The 19,833-nt window shown below is 44.2% G+C and overlaps 2 protein-coding genes across 3 annotated transcripts in view; both read left to right on the top strand.

The window, feature by feature from the left end:
• The first annotated feature begins 6,609 nt into the window (after positions 1-6,609).
• The window catches only part of LOC6544268 (connectin), a 46,650-nt gene continuing 33,426 nt past the window's right edge, over positions 6,610-19,833 (top strand). The window contains exon 1 of one of the 2 annotated variants that reach the window (XM_001971918.3): positions 6,610-6,683. The gene's annotated coding sequence lies outside the window, so the exon portion shown is untranslated. Of the gene's footprint in view, positions 6,684-17,609; positions 17,991-19,833 lie in introns of those variants that run through there. The other variant, XM_015157799.2, reaches the window with a different exon arrangement.
• Positions 12,943-13,700, top strand: LOC6544269 (ubiquitin-conjugating enzyme E2 L5). The gene has a single exon (XM_001971919.3). The coding sequence runs from the start codon at positions 13,064-13,066 to the stop codon at positions 13,604-13,606; it is 543 nt and encodes a 180-aa protein (XP_001971955.1). The 5' UTR covers positions 12,943-13,063; the 3' UTR covers positions 13,607-13,700.

Raw genomic sequence — 19,833 nt, 5'->3', positions numbered from 1 at the left:
TCTCCAAAAATGTTGAAAATTTTATCTTTTATCTTGTTATTATTGTAATATAATGGAAAAGCCTGTAGATGTTGTTTATCTTGAACATATGCTCTTATTTGACAGTATTTATCTGGAAATTCTGGCTTAATCGTTTGTTTGTTGCGTACGCGTACCTATTATTTTTAAACTGCCAGCCCGTCCGCAAATAAGTTTTATCAATTTTCAATGGAAAATCGAGTGTGCGTCGCCTGTGACAGAAACCGCAAATTAAATCGTTTGGGTGCCGGGCAAAATTTATTTCTAGCGCGTGGCAAAAGCCACAAGTTCCACACGCACTGAACACACATGCTATAGGATCCTTTTCCGCCCAAAAAAAGCGGACAAAAAATAATCGTGAAAAATTAGAGCAGGCTATATGTGGCCATGCCAAATCCAAAGCCAAATCAGAGCCAGCAACCGAAATTATTCTGTGGATTTTGCGGCCTCAGCGGTGGGACAGTGTCGATGGGCGGTGGGCGGTGGGCGGTGGGTGGTTCGGTGGTGCAGTGGTGCGGTGCAGCCGGTGGACACACGTTCACACCCTGGCCCATAAATTGCAGCGACGCCTTGCTGGCCAATAAATACTAAAGCACTGAAGTCTTGATATGCAGCGGCGCCAAGTGCCATAAAGTTTGTGCTGGACAAGGGGAATGGCTAATTAAAGTTTGCGCCGCATTTTCAAATTAAAAATTGGTAATTTGTGTACAGTTTCCAGCTCCAGCTCCAGTCGTGTCGTTTTTTATGTGTTTTTATTGCGTGGGCGGCGATCTCGTGGGTTTATGCCCCACCTGAAATCTGAATGGGGCAGACTCCGGAGATGTCGTAAAATCTGCGCCATAGAGGGACAGGTTTATGTGCGGAACTAGACGGTTTATGGTCTGGCATTTATTTTTTCTCATTATCTCGTTTGGTCAGACGAAAAACGCACCATAAATTTGTCATTCGAGTGCAGCACTTGAAGGGGATTTCCGTCACTGACTTGTGCTCTTTAGCATATTTAATGAATAATGCAGAACATCAGCCACTTATATTTCGTTTTTTAATCTCCTCTGGAAGTCACATGCAAACATTTTTCATTTTCAGTGAAATATTTTCATTTACTTTGGCGGCCACACATTGAAACCACTGCAACCGCATTTGAAAAACATTTTAAATACCTTTTACATTTCTAACATTTGTTTTTATTTGGCCATTTCGCATTTCACATTTCCCATTTTCCATTCACATTTTCCATTTCTGGCAGCGGAAATGTTTGTATGATTTTCGTGCGGGTCTAACTTAGCAGAGCTTTATTTCATTTCGATTCCAATTTCACAGAGACTCTGTTTCTGTTTCTGTTTCGGCTCGATTTCAAATTTTTCAATTTAGTGGCATTTCGCTCTTTGGTGGCATTTATTTAATAACAGAAATTCTAATTACATTTTTTATTATTTACCCTTTGAGTTAGTTTTTCCGCCCGATCGCACGCTATATTGATTTCGCTATTTGTGTTTCTGTTTGTGTTTGCTTTTGGGTATAGAAAAGTGCTGTCCCAGTCGCTTCGACTCTGATTTAATGATTTTCTCACAGCCCTGCTAGAGTAAATAGTAAATATTTACTTATTTGCTATTGGCACCCCTGCCAAAAATAAAAAGGAAAGGTACAAAACTGAAAATCCCTCTGCCCGTGCCACTTTTCAATAAAACAATCAACTGTCACAAAAAACATCAACAAAGAGGCAATTTTTGAGCGTCCTATTGGATCGGGTGTTTGTCACAGGACCACCAAAGTTGATTTGCATGTCATTAACACAAATCGAATGGCGCTGCAGGCGGCTGAAAATAGATGAGGGTCGGGGTTCAGCGGCTGTTCAACCCTGTAAACAAGCCGGCACTAAAAATATCACATGTCATCTAAGGATGAGACGGAACCGGAGGCGACTAATTAGTGCCTACAGCAAAGGGAATCCCACAATATTGTGTGGGCGAAACGCAGTCAATATTGATGTGGCAGCCCAAGCAAAATGAGCCCTTAGACTGCAGATATTTTCCCATGAAAATCTACTGAATTATTAGTCTTTGTGGCCCTGCCACATGGGAATTTCTCGGGAGAAGTATCTCAGAGCGAAGCAGAACTTGAACATGCTTCAGTTCGCCAGGCCCAAGCAATCCGAATAGAATCAAAGGCTCGACAACAGGTGCCAAACATTTCGATTTTTGAAGCATGTGCATTTTGTTGTCCCCTTTTTTCAGGCTGGCCTGGGAAATGTAAACAAAACCTGTGCAGATTGGGGAAATAAGTGTAACTAAGCTTTAATGGCCATGGTAACCGCCCCATCCGCATTCACTAGCTGCATCCTGCAATTTCTTGTGGTCCATGGAATGCCAAAAGTGCAGGGGGCGGAGTTGGTGAGCCAACAGTCGGCAATGGATGTGGTTCAAGTCCCAACAAAATTATTAATATGACTTTAGAGAGCGGGATCCACTGCAGCTCTAATACTGCTGAATACACCCCCTGCGGTTTCCAAGACAGCCGACGATGTATCTGCCGGATGCGTTTTCACTCCTCTCCCAGCCAGTTTGGGCCCAAATTATGCCTAGGCTTTGCCAACTGCTCGACGAAAAATTATCTGAAGTGCAGAGAGCCAAATTTGTAATTTACTCGATTTAAGCCAGACTGAAAAAGGAAAAAGACACAGAAGAATTTTTATTATACAGACTCAAACTATGGGAAACATTTATCTTAAAGATACAGTAGAACGTAGAGTGTATTTCCTATTTCCTTTGTTTTGGACTTAGTTTTGTATAATCCGCTAATAGAATTGAAAACGAATTATTTTTTCCAGTGCCCTGCTGTGCGAGGCACTAAACTTGCTGCACATTATTTAGTTGTTTGAGGCGAGCGGCGTCTTTGTCCTCTCGCCCAACGATTCTGTTATCGGTTTGTGGTTACGGGATTACGGCTGCAAAGCCCACATCCAGGTGTATGCCATACTATATATAGCTGGAGGTATATATGGCGAGGGTCTTGAGAGTACTGCCACGCCCACAAGTCGGTAAACGAGGGCGCCCCAGCTGTGTTTGCACTTCTGCCGAGTGTTCGGACTGCGCTGAACTTCAAGGTGAGTTTGGGCTTTAGTTTAGTTTGAGCTGCATCTGCATCTGGAGCATCGCCCACATTATGCCCACCTTGTTTACGCATTTGTGCTGCGATTTTTTCAGACTGCTCCTGGTGTTGTTGGCTCTTCGCCCTCCACAAGTTTATCGCACCAACTCGCTGCGACTCTAATTTACATAACCACGCAAATTAGTTTTGCGTCTGCTGCAGTTTTTATCTGCTCCCAACTTTGTCACGACCCTCGCAGTGCGCCCCACCCCCTTTTCCAGCCGCCCACCGACAGCGCAACTTAAATTTAGTTGCCAAAGTTATTTAAACTTTTCATACTCTTCTCGGAGGGGCACTGCAATTATGTGTCGGAGTTTGCAAGGAAGGAAGTACAATCTTCAGGTGTTGAATGCGATTCTGACTTCAAATTTCCCAAAAGTCACTCGGTAGCTATTTATTTTAATGGTGATCGCAAAACTTTAGCTTATTACTGGAGTTTGACTGCCAGAAATGAAATCGAAAGACATGTTGTCTCACAAAAAATATTTGTCTTATATATTATATATTTTTATAGCAAAATATTTACACGATTTTTAACTTTACTTTAATTATGGAGTTGAGTGTAATCATATCCATATCCATTGCTTACGAAAGGGCTAAATGCTGTCCACTTAAAAATGTCGCCAATTTTTTATCTCACTCTTTAGTAAATCCACAATTTTTATTTTGCCTTTTTATTTCGATTTTTAACTGAATTTCGTGAAACTTTTTTGGGATCCTGCACCGCGCCTGCAATTTTCGTAGAAACAACCTCCTCACCTGTCGGATGCTCTGCGAAGGGGGTTTCTCTCGTAGTTAAGACAACAATTCATTTAACATAGAAGCAGACTTTCAGGATCCCCTCGCCAAAACTTCACAGCCCTCTGCTAACTCATTTTTTTGGGAAAAGTTTGCTAATGGCCCCCTACCAAGTACAGTGGTTGAAAAACCGTTTACAAAGTGTGCTTATGCTAGATATACTCGTAGATGGCACTTGGTAGCTAAGCTCTGTCATTGAATACCGCCCTGTTGAGAGAGTTGATTTGGGCTGGCTTCACTGTACCGGTTGTACCGGTTGTACGGCCATTGTTTCACAAGTTTTATATGGGCTTCATTGTGGGCTTTCGAAAACAACTGATTGGCAGCCCAGTCAAAGAAAGTTTATTTTATTAATGTGGTCCTGCAAGTTTATGGAACAAGGGGGAAATTGAAGCACGGGCTCCCTTCAGTCAGGCTTCAAATGTTGCCTGTTTTCGACAGTCCACTAATTGCATTTTTCGTAAATTATAAACAAATAGATACAACAAATTAGATTTTCCGTCCGACGAGATATGATTTCAACTGCACAGAAAGAAAAGCTGAAATGGAGTTATTTCTTGGAGGAAATGTAGCAACATAACAGAAAAACAAAATTACAACAAAATATAACATTACTTAAACACTTGTGTATCTTGTAATAATAATCAAAATATTGATATTTGCGTGTTTGGTAAATATAAGTTAATTTAAATATAACGACCGTAAATCTTAAGCTGTTTCTTCAGAACGGATATAAGTCAACCAAAATAGCCATTCAAAGACGTTAGGTATTTCTCTCTGTGCGGTGGCGCATTTGCGGTTAGGGGATGCCATTAGCGGATCCAAAACCACTCCTTTTGGGGAGAAAGGGAACTGGAATCGGGCGCAGACTTTAAATAGAAATGTTTCCTGCAATTTGGCGAAGGCGGAACCAAATCAGGTTGCAGGTTGCAGCGACGACGAGGCTGGCGGAAGTTATTTTTGGAACGTGCCACAGAAAATGTTGCAAATTGAAAGAAAAGTCAGAGGCGACACCGCCCCCTGACCCCCATTTTCCGTGGCCCAGTGCCCCGTTTTCCGCCCCCCCTCTTTCCTATTTTCCTACCCACATCCATATGCTTTTGTGTATTTCCTTCTCGTATTTGGCTGCTATTGCTAACATTTCTTTTTTCGGGCTCTACGTTCTAAGCGATTTTCAGCGATTTCTTTGCCGAGTTTTTCCGAGAGTATGTATCCATGCGTGTACTTAAAGTTGTCTATTTGCTAGTTGTTGTTACTACCACCACTGTTAATGTTGTCTAGCTGTGTGTTTTGTGTGCCAAGAGCTGCATTGAAAATGAAAATGTTCGCACAGTTTTCCGCACAGTTGCATTTTCACTATGCAGCCGCTTGGCGCGGCTCAGTTACTTGATATGGTTTTTCCCCGAACCCAGCGCCCCACCCCCCATCCCCCACCCAAAAAAACCTGATTTTTTTTCGCTGCCTGCAATTTTCTTTTGATTCTTATTTTCCTTTTCCCTAGCCTGGTGTGTGTGTGTGTGTCTGTTTTTCCTGCTGCTGCAGCTGTCTTTAGTATCTTGTTGTTTCTCTATGCTCATCTACTCAGTCGTGCGCTTTGTGCTCCTCGGGATCCCTAACCCTCCTGATTTTCCCCATTTTAAATGCGCTATCAGATTTTTTGTTCGGCTCATGCAGCATTCAAAAGCTTGCGACGGAGTTAAAAGTTGAGATTTGAGATGGGGCGCACATGTGACTGGCTGGGTGGTCCTAAAGGGAACCTGATGCATACTGAAGGACATCAATTTTCAATGCCCTCAATGGGGACTAAAAGGAAGATATATAGATATACGGAGAACATTTGGCAAATGAATCTTCCTAGTTGCTGGATAATTATGACAAATAGCCGAGTAAACGGCATAAGTAAGTAATGCGATAAGAATTTCTGATAAGCTCTCGACTTTGCCCAACCCCATGCTGTGGCAATTAGCACACAAACATGAATCACAAGAGTTCGTATATACATACATATAAGCGCATGGAATCAGGACTTGCAGGACCTGCAGCTCCTGCAGCTCCTGCCACGCCCCCTTAATCCGTCCAGCACACCATTCATGCAACTAATTTGATTTTTTTTGCACAGTCCTTTCAAACAAGCTTACTCGGATGGAGCAGGGCAGCAGAAAAATATTTTCATTAGACATTTTGTAAATATGAGCAGCTTTTGCCGGGCATTTCAACTTAAAGCAATGGAAAATCATTTCGCAACAGACAAGCCACCCATTCAAGCCCAGTTGCAGTGGGCCAACAGTTTGGCGCATCTGCTGGCCGAAACGACGATGATGATTCAACAATTTTCCGCGGCAGCAACTGTTTTATCCAATTATAGGGAAGTACAAATGCGCTGGTTGAAAAATCATAAGCTTAAGCATATTTTCTTGGGAAGCGCTCACAACAAATGTGGGAAAATGTACATTTCACATTTAATACTATTAAATGCCATTTTCAAGGACTTCTTCAGCACCTTTATCCTCCGTTCCATGCCCTGGAAATTAACCCCAAGTAACCAGCTTGAGCACTATAGAGTCCAACCCTACACTGCACTCCTCTTGAAGCCGGCAATCTAATCTAAGTAAATGCTCTTCCACACTTTTCATTGCAGCTCCTTTCTAACGAGTCCCCAGCGATTGTTCCGTTCTCCGCATTTCCCAGCCGGTTTGTTGTCGTTTGCCGGAGGCTTTCGGGTAAGTCCCAAGCTGAAAGATACATTTTTGATTACCCCCGAGCTGCAATTGTTCATCGACGGGCCAGATACTACACTCACCTTTCGCTTTCGCTTTCGCTTTTAATTATTGGGGCGGTGCGGGGTGGGCACTTTTTTCATCCCCGGGCCTTCGAGGACTTTAACAGTACATAATTAAATGAAAATTTTGCCGTATTATTTCGAGCGTAAATTTGAGGAGTGTGTGTGGGAAATTTTATGAGATTTCGCACGTGCTTTGCACTTGGCACTGGCCGAATTGTGGACTCGTAAATATTCATTACACTGCCGTATGTTTCACGAATTCTACGAATACGAATCGCAACTTGCCGGGCTATTTGCATAAAGTTGCCGAAAGTGAGTTTCTTTTTTTTCTTCTTCTCCGCCTCGGCTGCATTTCTAATTGGGCAGCTGCTGACCTTGGGGTGGGTTTTCCGCCCAGTTGCCTTTCGGTGCTCATGGAACCGCTGCAGCAGTTCCCAGGCCAGAACTATAGACACAACACAAATCTGGGCTCAGCGCTTCCTTTGAGTGGCATAAAAATTGTGGCAATGCGAGGATGTGGGCCCAGGCGAAACGAGGCGCCGCTCATCAATGATATTAAGCGTCCTTAATCCTTTTACTTGCCGCGCTTCACTTCATTTGCCATGGCGACGCAGACGTCGAGTATGCTTTCAGCCCATGGCAAATGGTCCCCTGCACCCTGCACTTGTTGGAGCCCGTTACGACGCTTTGTGGCGCCTCCACTGGAGGCCGGATAAGCTGCACCCACTCCTTGCCTTTGTCCGCCTTGCGGCGGCTGCACTTGCAGAAAAGTATGTGTGGAAAGTAGTGAGCCCAATTTCGTGTAAAGTTTGTGCCCGATACGGCTTAAAGAGCTGAAATTGATAAGAATTTTAATTTGGTTAGCTTCCTAGGCAGCCTGTGATAATTCTGAACATGCATTGCATGCTTAGGCGAACAATTATGCTTAGGCGCATGAAATCAAACTCTGTTTTTAATTCATTACTGGATCATCACTAATTTATTTGAAAATACGGAGCTAGCGAGCGATGTTATTATGGTTTTCCTAGTGTGCCGGGGGCGCTCCATCCACAGGCACTCATAACTTTGGCGGCGCCTTTGGTGACGCGAATGCGTTGGAAAAACTTTCTACAACTTTAAGCCGCTTAGCAGCTTTGTGCTCTCAGCACGCGACTCTGACTTCGTCCTGCGAGCCTTTCGCCCAGGCTTGCCTTCCTGCCAGGACTCATCTCTGTTTCCAGATTCGCCCAAAAGCTGCCAACTACCCAGTTGCATTGGTCAGCGGTGGAGGTGTGTGAAATTCCGACACTTTTCGGAGCGAGAGAAGGTCATTAATTTTATTAAACTGGGTGGAAAACTTTGTTTACTTCTTTTGCCGTGCACGTGGCAGGGAAATGCAACATAAGTAAGAGTGTGTAAAACCAATTATGAACATGTTTTTCACAGACTAACGAAAATCTCTTCATGTTACATAATGCTACCGAAAATGAATAATGGGCTTAGATTTTAGAGAAAAATACAAGTTGTAACAGCTGAATTTGCTCAAGTTAGCAAACTATTTGATTGCTTTGCAAATTGTTAAACACTTTTGTTATTTTTTTATGTTCTGGAGAGCAAAACGTAGCTTGCACTAATTTAATGCTAATAATAAACACTGAACTAATGGAAAATAGCTCAAATAACGCCTGATGTTTCACTCCACCCAATAGATTAAATTCCCAGCAAGTTGCTGGCCAAGGGAGTATTTATCGAACTTCCAAACGGCCCTTCATATATCGACTTAAAGTTGCGCATTCCTGATGAATTCAAGAAGTTGAGAACTTAATTGCTCAAAAGTTAGAGCCACCCAGCCGCCCGACAAAGTGTGCCTAACAACAACAACACGGGGGGACAACAAATAACGAGCAACAAACAACAAACAACACACAACACACAACACACACAATACACTCATTGATGGGCATCCTTTTTGGTCGGCGTGTGTTTTGGTCCAAGAGAGAATTCTACAGATGCCGCGCATTGTTCGGGGGCAACCTTTTTTCGGCCCTTTGATTTATTGGCATCCCCGGGCCAACGCCTTAAATATTTTTCCCACCTCCCCCATCCATAAAATCACAGAGGGTTGGTTGAATGCTTTGACCAGTTGCTCGGATGATTCCTTGGCCACCATTCGATGCGGTTCCTCTGCCGCTTTGGCTTAGTTCAGTTCGTTTGGCTATCCAAATCACGCTTATTGAATTTCATTTTTATCCTGCCCTGTTCTTTTTGTATCGTTATTAATGGGCCTTCAAGCCCATGCCACGATTAAACTTTGTGCGAGCTGTCAAAAGAAATATTTTAAATCATTTTCGAACCCAGAAAATCCCATCGTGGCCGTATATAATAATTTTGCCACTCAAGAGGCAGATGTGTTTTATTAAACATTTCCCGACGAGCAGGCCGCACTGCATAAGCAGCGATTTATTTGATGTCTTGGCCATTTTCCATTTAGGATTTACTTTGATGTTTTGCGAGCTAAAGCTTCCACCGTTTCGTACAGATTTAATATATTTTTGGGCACATATTCTGCCCAGACTTGTATTGCAATTAAACGAGATGCAAAGCTGCGGCTGCAACAGGTGCTTGCCACGCATCACGTATACGGCCCGTGGGCTGCGTGCGTGTTTTATTTATGGGGAATCCCCTTGCGCCATTCCGTGCAATAAGCAAATGAGTGAACAACAAACGAGCCAAGCGGCAGCAGCCGAAAAAGCCTCAAGAAAATGACGTTGCACGCACACGACGTTGAAAAGTCATTAAGTACAAATGACGTTGCTCACTGCAAAAAGCCGTTTCCAAGGGGGGCGTGGCGGTGGGGCAGGGCTCAGGTTGGAGCCGTAATTGCAGCACGTTTGAGCACAGCTAACTGCATATTGAGTAATGCCCGCGAGCAGAGGATGGCAACAAGGATTGGTAGCACTGCGAAAAAGGGTTGAGGAATGGGCGCCGCAATGGGGTTTGAATTGCTGGGCGATTTTTGGGTGGCTGTTGCAGCGTTTGCCTTGCATTATTTATGACAAAGCGGGCACCAAATTAAAACCCACTGGAAACCAGGCAAGTGGAGCAGAAGTGCTCGCAACGGGGTGTATCATTAAGTTAAAGCCTGATTTATACGTTTTAGGGCAGTTTCTCGGCTAAAAGTTGAGCCAACTTCATGGAGATCAATTCAATCCTAGATATTTGGTACTCACATTTTCATATTTGTTTCATACTTTTAGATAAGAGCTTGCTCATGCCTAATTCTTGGAAATATGCTTTAAGAATGCTGTTTAAGCGAAGAAGAAGGAAAATTTTATTCCATGCTTGAGGATATTACACATTAATGGAGCGCGGAGCTTCAGCTGCCATTTATGCATCTGTATCCTGAAACTGTATCCTGTGCCTATGCCGGCATCTCGGGATCCCAGGATCCTTCTAGGAGCCGTGTGGCTTTGAGTGTGCGGTTGACTCTAGGTCCCTGCATGTGTGTGTGTGTGTGTGTGTAGGCGTGTATGCGTGCGCTTGTGTTCGAGTGCTGGCTTTTATTTACTTGGCGTAATTTAATATTATGCCATGGCAACGATGACGACCGTGTCGTGCATCCACTGAAAGCATAAATAATCTGTTGCACGAGTGGAAATGTCGTGAGTGTGTATCAGGAGCAGCCACCCATTTGCTTTTTGATAAACCCCGCTTAATTAATTTCAGCTTTAAGCAGCACGAGCGCCAATCGCTTTTGGCCAAATGTCAACCGGCGAATTGGGCGGCTGACACTTGTCGATAAACCCGTCCGTTGTCCGTTGTCCTGCAGTCCAAATCAATTAGGAACCTTTCACGTTAATCGCGCCATATATCAGGCTCGCTATCCCTATCTCTAGCCATATCTCCGGCCATCCCGCTCTAATCCCCCTCGAGGCCGTAAGCGATACCCAGGTCCTGACAAAAGGGCCCGAAAAGGTCGATGACAGGCGCCGGAAGTCAACAGGGAAAAAAGGACAAATCAGCACGCGACATTTTTCGCGCGTTGTTGCTGGTCCTGCCTTGCTTTTTTCTTCCACTCCTGGGCTAATGAAGGACCCAAAGGGCGCAGAACAAAAGGCGTGAAACCGAAGCCAAAGTGTTAAAGTACGATAAAAAGATTAAAGTGCACAAACCAACACGCGGGCACACTGAGAGAAAACGGCGCGACAGCTGCCACATTCGCAATCGAATTGAGATGAAACCGAAAATACCCAAACAAAGGCATACACGTATAAGGATACAGAAGGGGAAGGAGTCAAAGGAAGAATCTCAGGCAATTGCTAATAGAAAATCGGATCAGTTTGGATTTAATGCGTCGACGGCTAATTTCTGGGTGATTCCTCATAGAAACGGGAAAGTTCCAGGACACCCAGCACTCCTTCCACCGCCCCATTTGAATCCTTGGCGCCATCGCTCCAAGCCAACGGTTAGCTGTCAGCGGCAATACGCCGGCAATGACAGCTAAACAAATGACACAAATGCGGTGGATGTCAGTGCGGGGTAGGGTTTTTCGGGGCTGACAGAGCCGCACATACAGCGAGATGGATATATGAGTGTATCCAGATCCAGAGCCAGAGCCAGAGCCAGAAGCCGAGCCCGGAGCAAACTGCGAGCGCTGAACGACGAGCGACGAGCGTCATCAACATTTCCGCTTCCGGCTGTTTATGCTAAAAGTATGGCAACGACAACGCCACTGATGGGTGGGTGGGGATGGCAACCCGCTGAGCTGTCAGACGCCTTGGCTGCCACCGGATTTTACTTCCTTTTTTCTGCCTCCGGATGAGGAGGCATCTATCATGTTGGGCCCGACTTCGCCCAGAGTTTGGCAGCCAGCGATTTGCTAACTAGGCAAGCGAACTACAGGAAACTATTGATTAGGCGGCCATCTGGCGGAGCAGAAGCTGTGATTCTTCGAGATTATCCATGGGAATTTCATTGCCACTAATGGTGGGACATCTGTCAAAAACTGGAAAATATACATTCCCAAAATGCAAGCATTCAAACTGTTAGTAATGAATACCAATTCAGTGGGCAACGCTATTGATGACGCAGCCTGGCATTCGCTGCGCCTTTGAAACTGCTTGCCGAACTGCAAAGGACTCGACCAAGGAAGCGATGGCTATCAATCACACTCTCCAGAAGTCGCACAAATGCAAAAGATACAGTCGCTCACACACACAGAGATAATTATGCTTAGCTGGCATTCCCGTTGCCATTGAGGTCCTTTCGGGGTCCTTGGAGCGTCCTTTGGCGCTCTGGTTTCATTTACATGCGATGACATCTCTGCTTATAAATAATTACACACACGCACTGCGACGTTGTGGCATAAATTTTGATACTTAATTTTTATGTTTTTGTTATCTGCCAGGCAAAAGGTAAATATTCCTGCTTTGCTTCCCTTGGCGCTCTGTTTGTTGGCTGATTTTTACATATTCATGAGTGGCACAGACGACTGTTTCCCCCGGCGGGATGGGGATGGGGATGGGGAAGGGGGGAAATGAATAAATCCTGGTAGAAGCGCAACTCAGTTCGTGCAACTAATTGAAAACTAAAACGTCAATGGCAATCTCATCATCCGCCAGCCAGGATCATTCTATCCGACCAGACATGCCACTCATTCGCCGCCCGGGGTTATGAAATCTGCGCTTAAAATGTGACGGCTAAAAAAGGAAATACTGCATAAGGCCGGGCAAACAGCCCGATTTTTGCAACTCCACGCGGCTAAGCACATAAAACGGCTTTTCATTTCGAGGGCCGGCCATTGTATCGCCATTGCTCCGGGGCCACCAGTCCCTGGCTCCGACCATATAGACTTAGCTCCATCTCCCAGGCGCTTCAGTTTCCACAGCCAGGTCTGATCCTAATGTGCTGCTGTCAGAGCCTGTCGACGTCAGCCGGACTCTCGCCAGCTATTTCGGGGATTAATGTCAATGTGAAAGGATTTTTGCTATGCATTGGAACTCGACTAGCGCCCTGCTCCGCAGTAGCGTTTCCATTCAGCATCACTCAGAGAAAACATGAATGAGGAGCAGCAAAGAGCAGTTTTTCCTTGGCAAATTTTTAATTTCAATATTTTGTGCCAGCAATTAAATAGTTCGCGTGGCAGTGTAGTCTTAAAAAGCCAAGAAGCATTAAGCAGGCAGCTCCATTTTTTCGTAGTGTTCCCCTGCTCTACACCCTAGTAGCTCACGTCAAAAATGTTTGCCAAATCCAGCCCAGAACTTCCACACTCGCAGACAAGAACACACGCAAGCTTTTACATCCGCCAGCAGAGCAAGCAAACAAAAAATAGAAGGAACCATGGCCAAAAAGGAGGAACCTCTCATGGAAGGACCCAAGCGGCTGAACCGCGAATTAGCACTGATGCTGGAGGACAAGCAGAACCTGCAGTTCCGCAACCTCTTGGTGGAGCCGAACAACATCTACAAGTGGACAGGACTACTGATGCCGGTGGCGCCGCCTTACGATAAGGGAGCCTACAAAATGGAGATCGACTTCCCAATGGACTATCCCTTCAAGCCGCCTCGCATCCATATCAACACGAGGATGTACCACCTGAATGTCAATGAGCGCGGCCAAGTGTGCGTGCCCATTCTGGAGATCGAGCATTGGATCCCCACCACTCGGATTGACCAGGTGCTGCAGGTGCTGCTGGCCACCATCAATGATCCCCAGCCGGAGAACGCCTGGCAGATCGAGATGGCCGGCGAGTACCAAAACGATCCGGTGCGCTTCTTCAAGATGGCCGATGCCTGGGTGCAGAAGTACAGTGAACCCCGACCCACCGAAGAGGAGCTCGCCAAGTTCGCCCGCAAGCGCAAGAAGGCGATGACCAAGAACTAGGGGTTCTACTGTACTACACTAAATGTAAATGATGACGTTAATGCAGTAATTAAGGCAGCTATCCTTGATGTCCTGAAATAGGCAATCTAGATAAATGAAAATATTTCCTTGTAAATAAAACAAACTATCATTTAAAACCATTCAAACAAGCTATCAAGCATTACTCAGTAGAATCCTTAGATACAGTGCCATGGATTGTGTAAAAGTTTCTTTTATAGCCCAACTTTCGGTATAAAACTTGATGCTCTTTAATGCCCCATTCGGAACTCTATTAGAATCGCATTTGAATCTGGTATATTGCCACAATCAGGCCCATTTATCGATATGTTATTTCCGCCACCAATTGCTCCAAATTGAGTTGAGGCACTTTCCCGACTGCGCCTCCCACGGAGCGGCGTCTTAAATTGCTGGCGGAGCTTTGTTGTGCCCCGTGAAACTGCCCCTTTTTGAGGCGTCGCCCATGGCCATATGACCATCTAATTGGAAGCGTACAGCGAGCCCCAAGCGCGAGGCAGCCAGGACACTTCTGCTACGGCCAGCTGCGAGATAAATCATCCGGCTGGGCGGCAAACAAGGTTGCCCCATGCGGCGTCGCTCAGCGAGCGGGCGGCATTAGCTGGCGGTGTCATTGCCATTGTCAGCGGCATATCATCGTCGTACTCATCCGTCCTGCGCATCCAAATCATCCGCCTTCGTGCTCCCACTCGCATTCGCATTCGCATTTGGATCCGCATCAGCATCAAAGTCCTGCTGCTGAACCGCTGAAAATCCGTGTGTCCGTGTCCGGGGCCATATAAATTTCTGCAATGAATGAATCAACTTTACGAACATCGAGGACACATGGGACTTGCTTTACGTTCCCCCGCCGCCATTCTTCACACTCCTGGCACTGTGAAAAAAATCGAGTACCACGTTAATATCATTGGCTAATTGGGTTGTACTTTATTCTGCTGGAATATGCGTAGATATTTTTATTTTTTCAAAAATCCTACCATTTATTTTCAGCAATTTCCCAACTTTCCTATCGTGTTTTCTCCCTGTGCAGCAGCGTATGTGTGTGCGTTTAATGCGCCTGTGTGTTTTGGGCAGTTCACTTGATATCTGCGACCAAAACTTGGACTTGTCAATGGCAGTAGTGGGAGTTGGGAGTTGGATGCTGGGCTACTCGGCTTTGGGATCTGGAATATGGGTGCTGGGTGATGGGTGCTGGGAGATGGGAGATGGGAATAAGTTGCCACTATAATTACAGCAAAGACCAAAGGCACACACAGAGAGCCGGGCTAAAGATATTTGTATCTAGTTTCTTTACTGCTGGATTTACTGCCCAAGCAGATAGAGTGTGGGGCATCATCCTCGTATGGGGGATGGGGTCCAGATAACTGGTGTCCGGAGCAACCATTGTGAAGATGGATTACCACGGCGGCAGCGTCAACAGTTTTTCCATGTGCGAGCATGTTTGTGTGGGCGGGGAGGGCGTGGCAGGAGGGGCGGAGGGGCGGAGGGGCGGAGAAGGCGTGTGTCTTGTTAAAACTGCCAACTGATTATTATCACCTTCCAACTGGCAGGCCAGTCATTGACACCCATTGCTGCCGTCCTCGTCCTCCAGTCCGAGGTCTCGAGGATACACTGAAAGAAACTGAAATAAGGCATATCATAGAAATAAATGTAACTTAATACAAGTTATTATTTTCTTTAGCAGGCCTTGTAATTAGTTTTGAAATGGAATTTTTGGTAAAGTGCTAATATTATTTATTTATTTTGATTTTTGTAAACAGAAAATTAGTCGGCATTTTTTTCCGTATAATTTCTGATGCTGCTGAAACTTCTCGGACTCGGCCACGCCCCCCGCCCCGAGTGGCGCCCTCTAGTGGCTGTCACTGGCAGAAGTCGTTTGCTGTTTGCTTTATTTCCCCATCTCCATCCCTACTTTCTCCACTTTCTTCAATGAATCTTCCTCTGCGGCAATGAATCGCAGTTTTTGATTAGCTACAGACAGCTTGAAGTACGAGGGGTTGGGAGGTTGGGGGGGAGGCAAAGGACGAATTATATAACCGTGGCAACCGCTTCGAAGTGTTTTCTTTGTTTTTTTTTCGCTACTTAATTACTCTTTGCCGGCTCGAAATTGAGTTCCCCAATTTCGGTTTCAAAAGGGAAACAAGTTCCAAATTATTCAAAAATAATACCTTTCATCTAAAAATACTCTTATTATATAAATTCGCATTGCAAAATAATATTATTCCTGCAACATAGCTGGTCTTTGTTTACTTGTATAAATGTTGCTAATCGCAACTTGTTAGAAGAGCCAATGCCAGCTCAAACAGTTGGGCTCAAATTGAGCAATTTCGGGAAGTAATCGAATCGCATAATTTAAAGTAAATTTGTTTAATTTACTTTGTGCCATTTGTGCGCTTTAAAATGCTGCAAAAATTGATTTAAGCCAAATGTAATAAAGCTGCATAAATGGTCGATCGATTTTGCATTCATTACCAAAGACGGCGGGTGGCCGGGGCTTTATAACAATTTACGACCTGCGACCCATAAAATATGCAGCTTATAAATTGCATAATTTATACAGGACCCCGACCCCACACAGATAGACAAACATAGTCAGATTGAGATATGCAGCATTGTTAATTCATATATGAACTCGGTTGGCTGACGGGCCAAAGTGCTTACAAGTAAATAACTGGTGCCACGCCATAGATACGCTTCAGATATGCGCTAAAGATATAAAGATAGTGCAGGTGCAATTACAGGTGCAGATGAACGCACACAGATACTCGGGGCAAACGGGAGCTAAAGCCGTATGTGGAGTTTTCAGCTTTTGTTTGTCGTGCGCACTGCTTGTAAAACCAATAAAATCAATTAAAAGGCACTCAACATGCAAACAATTATATGCAAATTTATTTATACACACACTGCCAACTAGAAGCACGCAATACAACGAGTGCAAAGAAAGCAAGTCGAAAGAGGAGTGAAAGTCAAAGCTGCAGAATGTTTTGTACCTGTCAAGTGTGTGTGAGCAGGGTATATGCGCTGCTGATACATCTTGCCTAATAAGTAATAGGTGGAGTTTCTGTTAACTTAAGTACTTGTGCCACCAGAAACTGTTTTTGTTAATTTCTTTATACATGACATTGGCATCTTTTAATGATATCTTCTTTCTTTTAATAATCTATTTGATACATAAACAGATACATAAACTTTGGGAAACAGGTTTTACTTTCACTTTTTCAATGGCTTATATATAGTAAGTTCACAGATGAAATCCCAAAAGAGTTCTTACAGGGTATCAAAAAGTCGCAGTACTCTCCATTTCACTTTCCCCCAGTATTTGAATATGCCGTACAAAAAATCCGCAAATAAATATAAATATACACGGACTTCTGGGCAGCAGGGAAAATAAAGCAAAATGGCAACAAGCGAAACAACAACAAAGCAGCTCAAAGCAAAGGCAATGAAAACACAAGGAGGCGGGGAGAAGTGGGTGGCGCAGAAGGACGAAGGGTGGGCAGGCAGCGTGAACCTGTTGCGCACAACAACAACATCGACAAAGTGTACGAAACAAATAGCAAGAGCAGCAAAAACAACAATACCAGGACAAAGGTCCCGTTAAAGCTGGCTGCTCCTTGCTAAGCAAAAGGAACGGAACGAAATGGAATGGTATGGAAATGGGACGGGAGCCAAATCGGGAAGCTAAAGAGCAGGGAGTGCGGTTGAAAGCCGATTGAACGGCTGATTGAAGGCAAGAGCAATGGGAAAGAGAGCGCTCATGAGCTGCGCACGCGCTGAGCGAAAGTAGAACAGCAAGCGAAGGAAATTGAAAGGGAAACGAGTGGGAGAGAGCGGCAAGCGGAGAGGAACGCTTGGGCAGCGGAACAGTTGATAACTCAATTGGCTCTGCCCGAAAATCGTTGAGAATCGAGAGGGGGTGGAGAAAAGAGAGAAAGCAGCCTCGTTAGCAGGCTGTTCCAGTTTCCACTCCGTTTCCATTTACCGTTGTCAGTCGTCGCGTGTGCGTGAAAATCATTAGTCTTCGTTAGGCGGTCTTTGTGTCAACAACGTGTTGCTCTCTCCCAGTGAAAAATCGACAAACCAGCAATCGCCCCTCGCGATTTTCCGCTCGCGTTTTTCACCAGGACCAACAGCCAAAGTGTTTGTGTGTTTTTCTCGGCCCCATAGGCGAGTGTGCGTGCCAAAGTGCAACAAGTCTTAAGCGTAATTTAATTGCAACAATTTCGCCGTTTTTCCACATTTCCCGATTTGAACAAGTGCAAAACACGACTCGATCGTATCGGCCAAGAAGATATATCAGTGTAGCAGTGCTCGTGCAAAGTGGAGCATTCATCTCCCAAGAAATCAAAAAAATAAGAAAAACAGTCAAGTAAGTTCCGCTTTTTTGGTGCAAGAAAATAGAAATGAAAAGAGGGACTATGAAGCGAATGCAAAATCCGTATTTGTGCAGCATACTTTTTGGCGCAGCACTGTGAAAACTTGGACAAGCAAATGGCATATTCAAACCTCGTTAGAGTCAGTCTTTTTTATAAATTATTAAGAACATACTAAAAAAATAAAAAATGGAAAAGAAATGCATTAATCAAAAAGTATTTACAAGATACGCTGTGTAAAAAAATTGATTTATTACCAAGTACCAAATAAATCAACTGCAACTTTGATCAGCCAAAGTGACGAACAAAGTTAACACAAATTAAGCGATATATACTACTGTTTTCATTTTTTTTAACCAAAGAAAGCAAAAAAAAAAAATAAATAAATGAGTGAAAATTTTTAAGGTGCAGTATTCAGGAGTGAAATAATAAATATTTCGCCAAATATTTTTAGAGCGGAAGCTAACACAGCTAATTTATAAGCCGCAGAGTCGAACTTAAAAGACGTTGAGTTTTCGGCGCCTCAAACTTTAAGCCACAACAGTTCGTAATGGCAGGTTTTTAGATCAAGCCACTTGACATTTTCCTACGCTTTTGTGCCGACTTTCGAAATACTTTTTTGTGGGTCAATGGACGCTCAAACACCCGGAGGACTAAGAAAAAAACTGCTGCCAGGGTAGGCAAACACACAATAATACACGAAAGAAACCGTGTTGCTATGATGTATACTTATGCGTATTTATTTATACATATTGCCCTGCTAAGTGGGCTAAACAAAGTCAGCGAATTCCTCGCAGTTGGAAAACTTTTGCCAGACAAACAAACAAACAAACAAATGGCAGCTCCAGCAGCAGCGGCAGCAGCAAACAAAGGCAAACAAATCCCAGGGACATTTCTCGGAATTTAATTCAATAAAATGAATTCCTGCTCTCGGGCACCCAGGGTGTCCTTTTCCACTCTTGCTTTCAAAGTTGTTCTTCATTTTTCCTATTCTCGGCTAAATGTCGGCAAATTAACTTTGCGAAAAGCTAAGAAAAACGCAGAACGAACGAAATTCCGTTTGACAAATCGCAAACGTAAATAGATCCTCGAAAAAGTGTCTCCCATTCGGGATTTTTAAATGCAATTTAAGTTTGTGGAACTCCCCTCTGGCCACTTCTACCCACTCCGTTTCCACTGATAAATGGCGGGAACTAAAAGTTGCTAGATTTAACATTAACCTTGGGCTGGTTGTAGCCGTTCCATCTCTTTGGGCCACAAAAACCTAGTGTAATAGACTCGCAGCCAAAACTAAATCACTGTCATTGTGGTTGGAGATTCTCAACCCGAAATACGGACACATGTTCAGTGCAGAGGCTTACAGAAGAGGGCAAAATAATAGCACTGTTTAAATGTTTGGTATCTCAGTCTTAATATATTAAATTCTCTAAAGTATTTAAGCTGTCCGTTCAAGGTTTTACACAGTGTGTTTTGTATGCCATCACCGACTTTCGACACACTTCAATCGAAAAGTGCTTGTGTTGTGTGGTTGTGTGTTAATTTCTGTTATTTATGGATTAATGAGGTATTTTATTGTTAATACCGAAGATGGTCTAGTTCTTTATCTACAAGCACCATTATTTTGACCGCATTTGTTAGTGCGCAGAGGAGAACGAAAGAGATAAAGTGAAGTGGGCTAAAATCACTGCAAGACTAGGGAGAGGCAACTATTGTTAGGCAATGATTTGCAATTTGTTTGAAAAATGCATTCACAACCGCAAAAGACAAACAATCTGAGGGGGGAGTTAAGCCGAGCACAAAAAAACCATAAACAAACGCACCGAGCCAAAGCCGAGATAC

Source organism: Drosophila erecta, unplaced genomic scaffold (assembly GCF_003286155.1).
Source record: "Drosophila erecta strain 14021-0224.00,06,07 unplaced genomic scaffold, DereRS2 tig00000021-arrow-pilon, whole genome shotgun sequence".
NCBI classification, from domain to species: domain Eukaryota; kingdom Metazoa; phylum Arthropoda; class Insecta; order Diptera; family Drosophilidae; genus Drosophila; species Drosophila erecta.
Note: the sequence above shows the minus strand (reverse complement) of the source record. Positions and strands in the feature narration are given on the sequence as shown.

Bases quoted from the DNA above. Each gene is read 5' to 3' on its own strand.
- LOC6544269 (XM_001971919.3), top strand. From the start codon at position 13,064: ATGGCCAAAAAGGAGGAACCTCTCATGGAAGGACCCAAGCGGCTGAAC.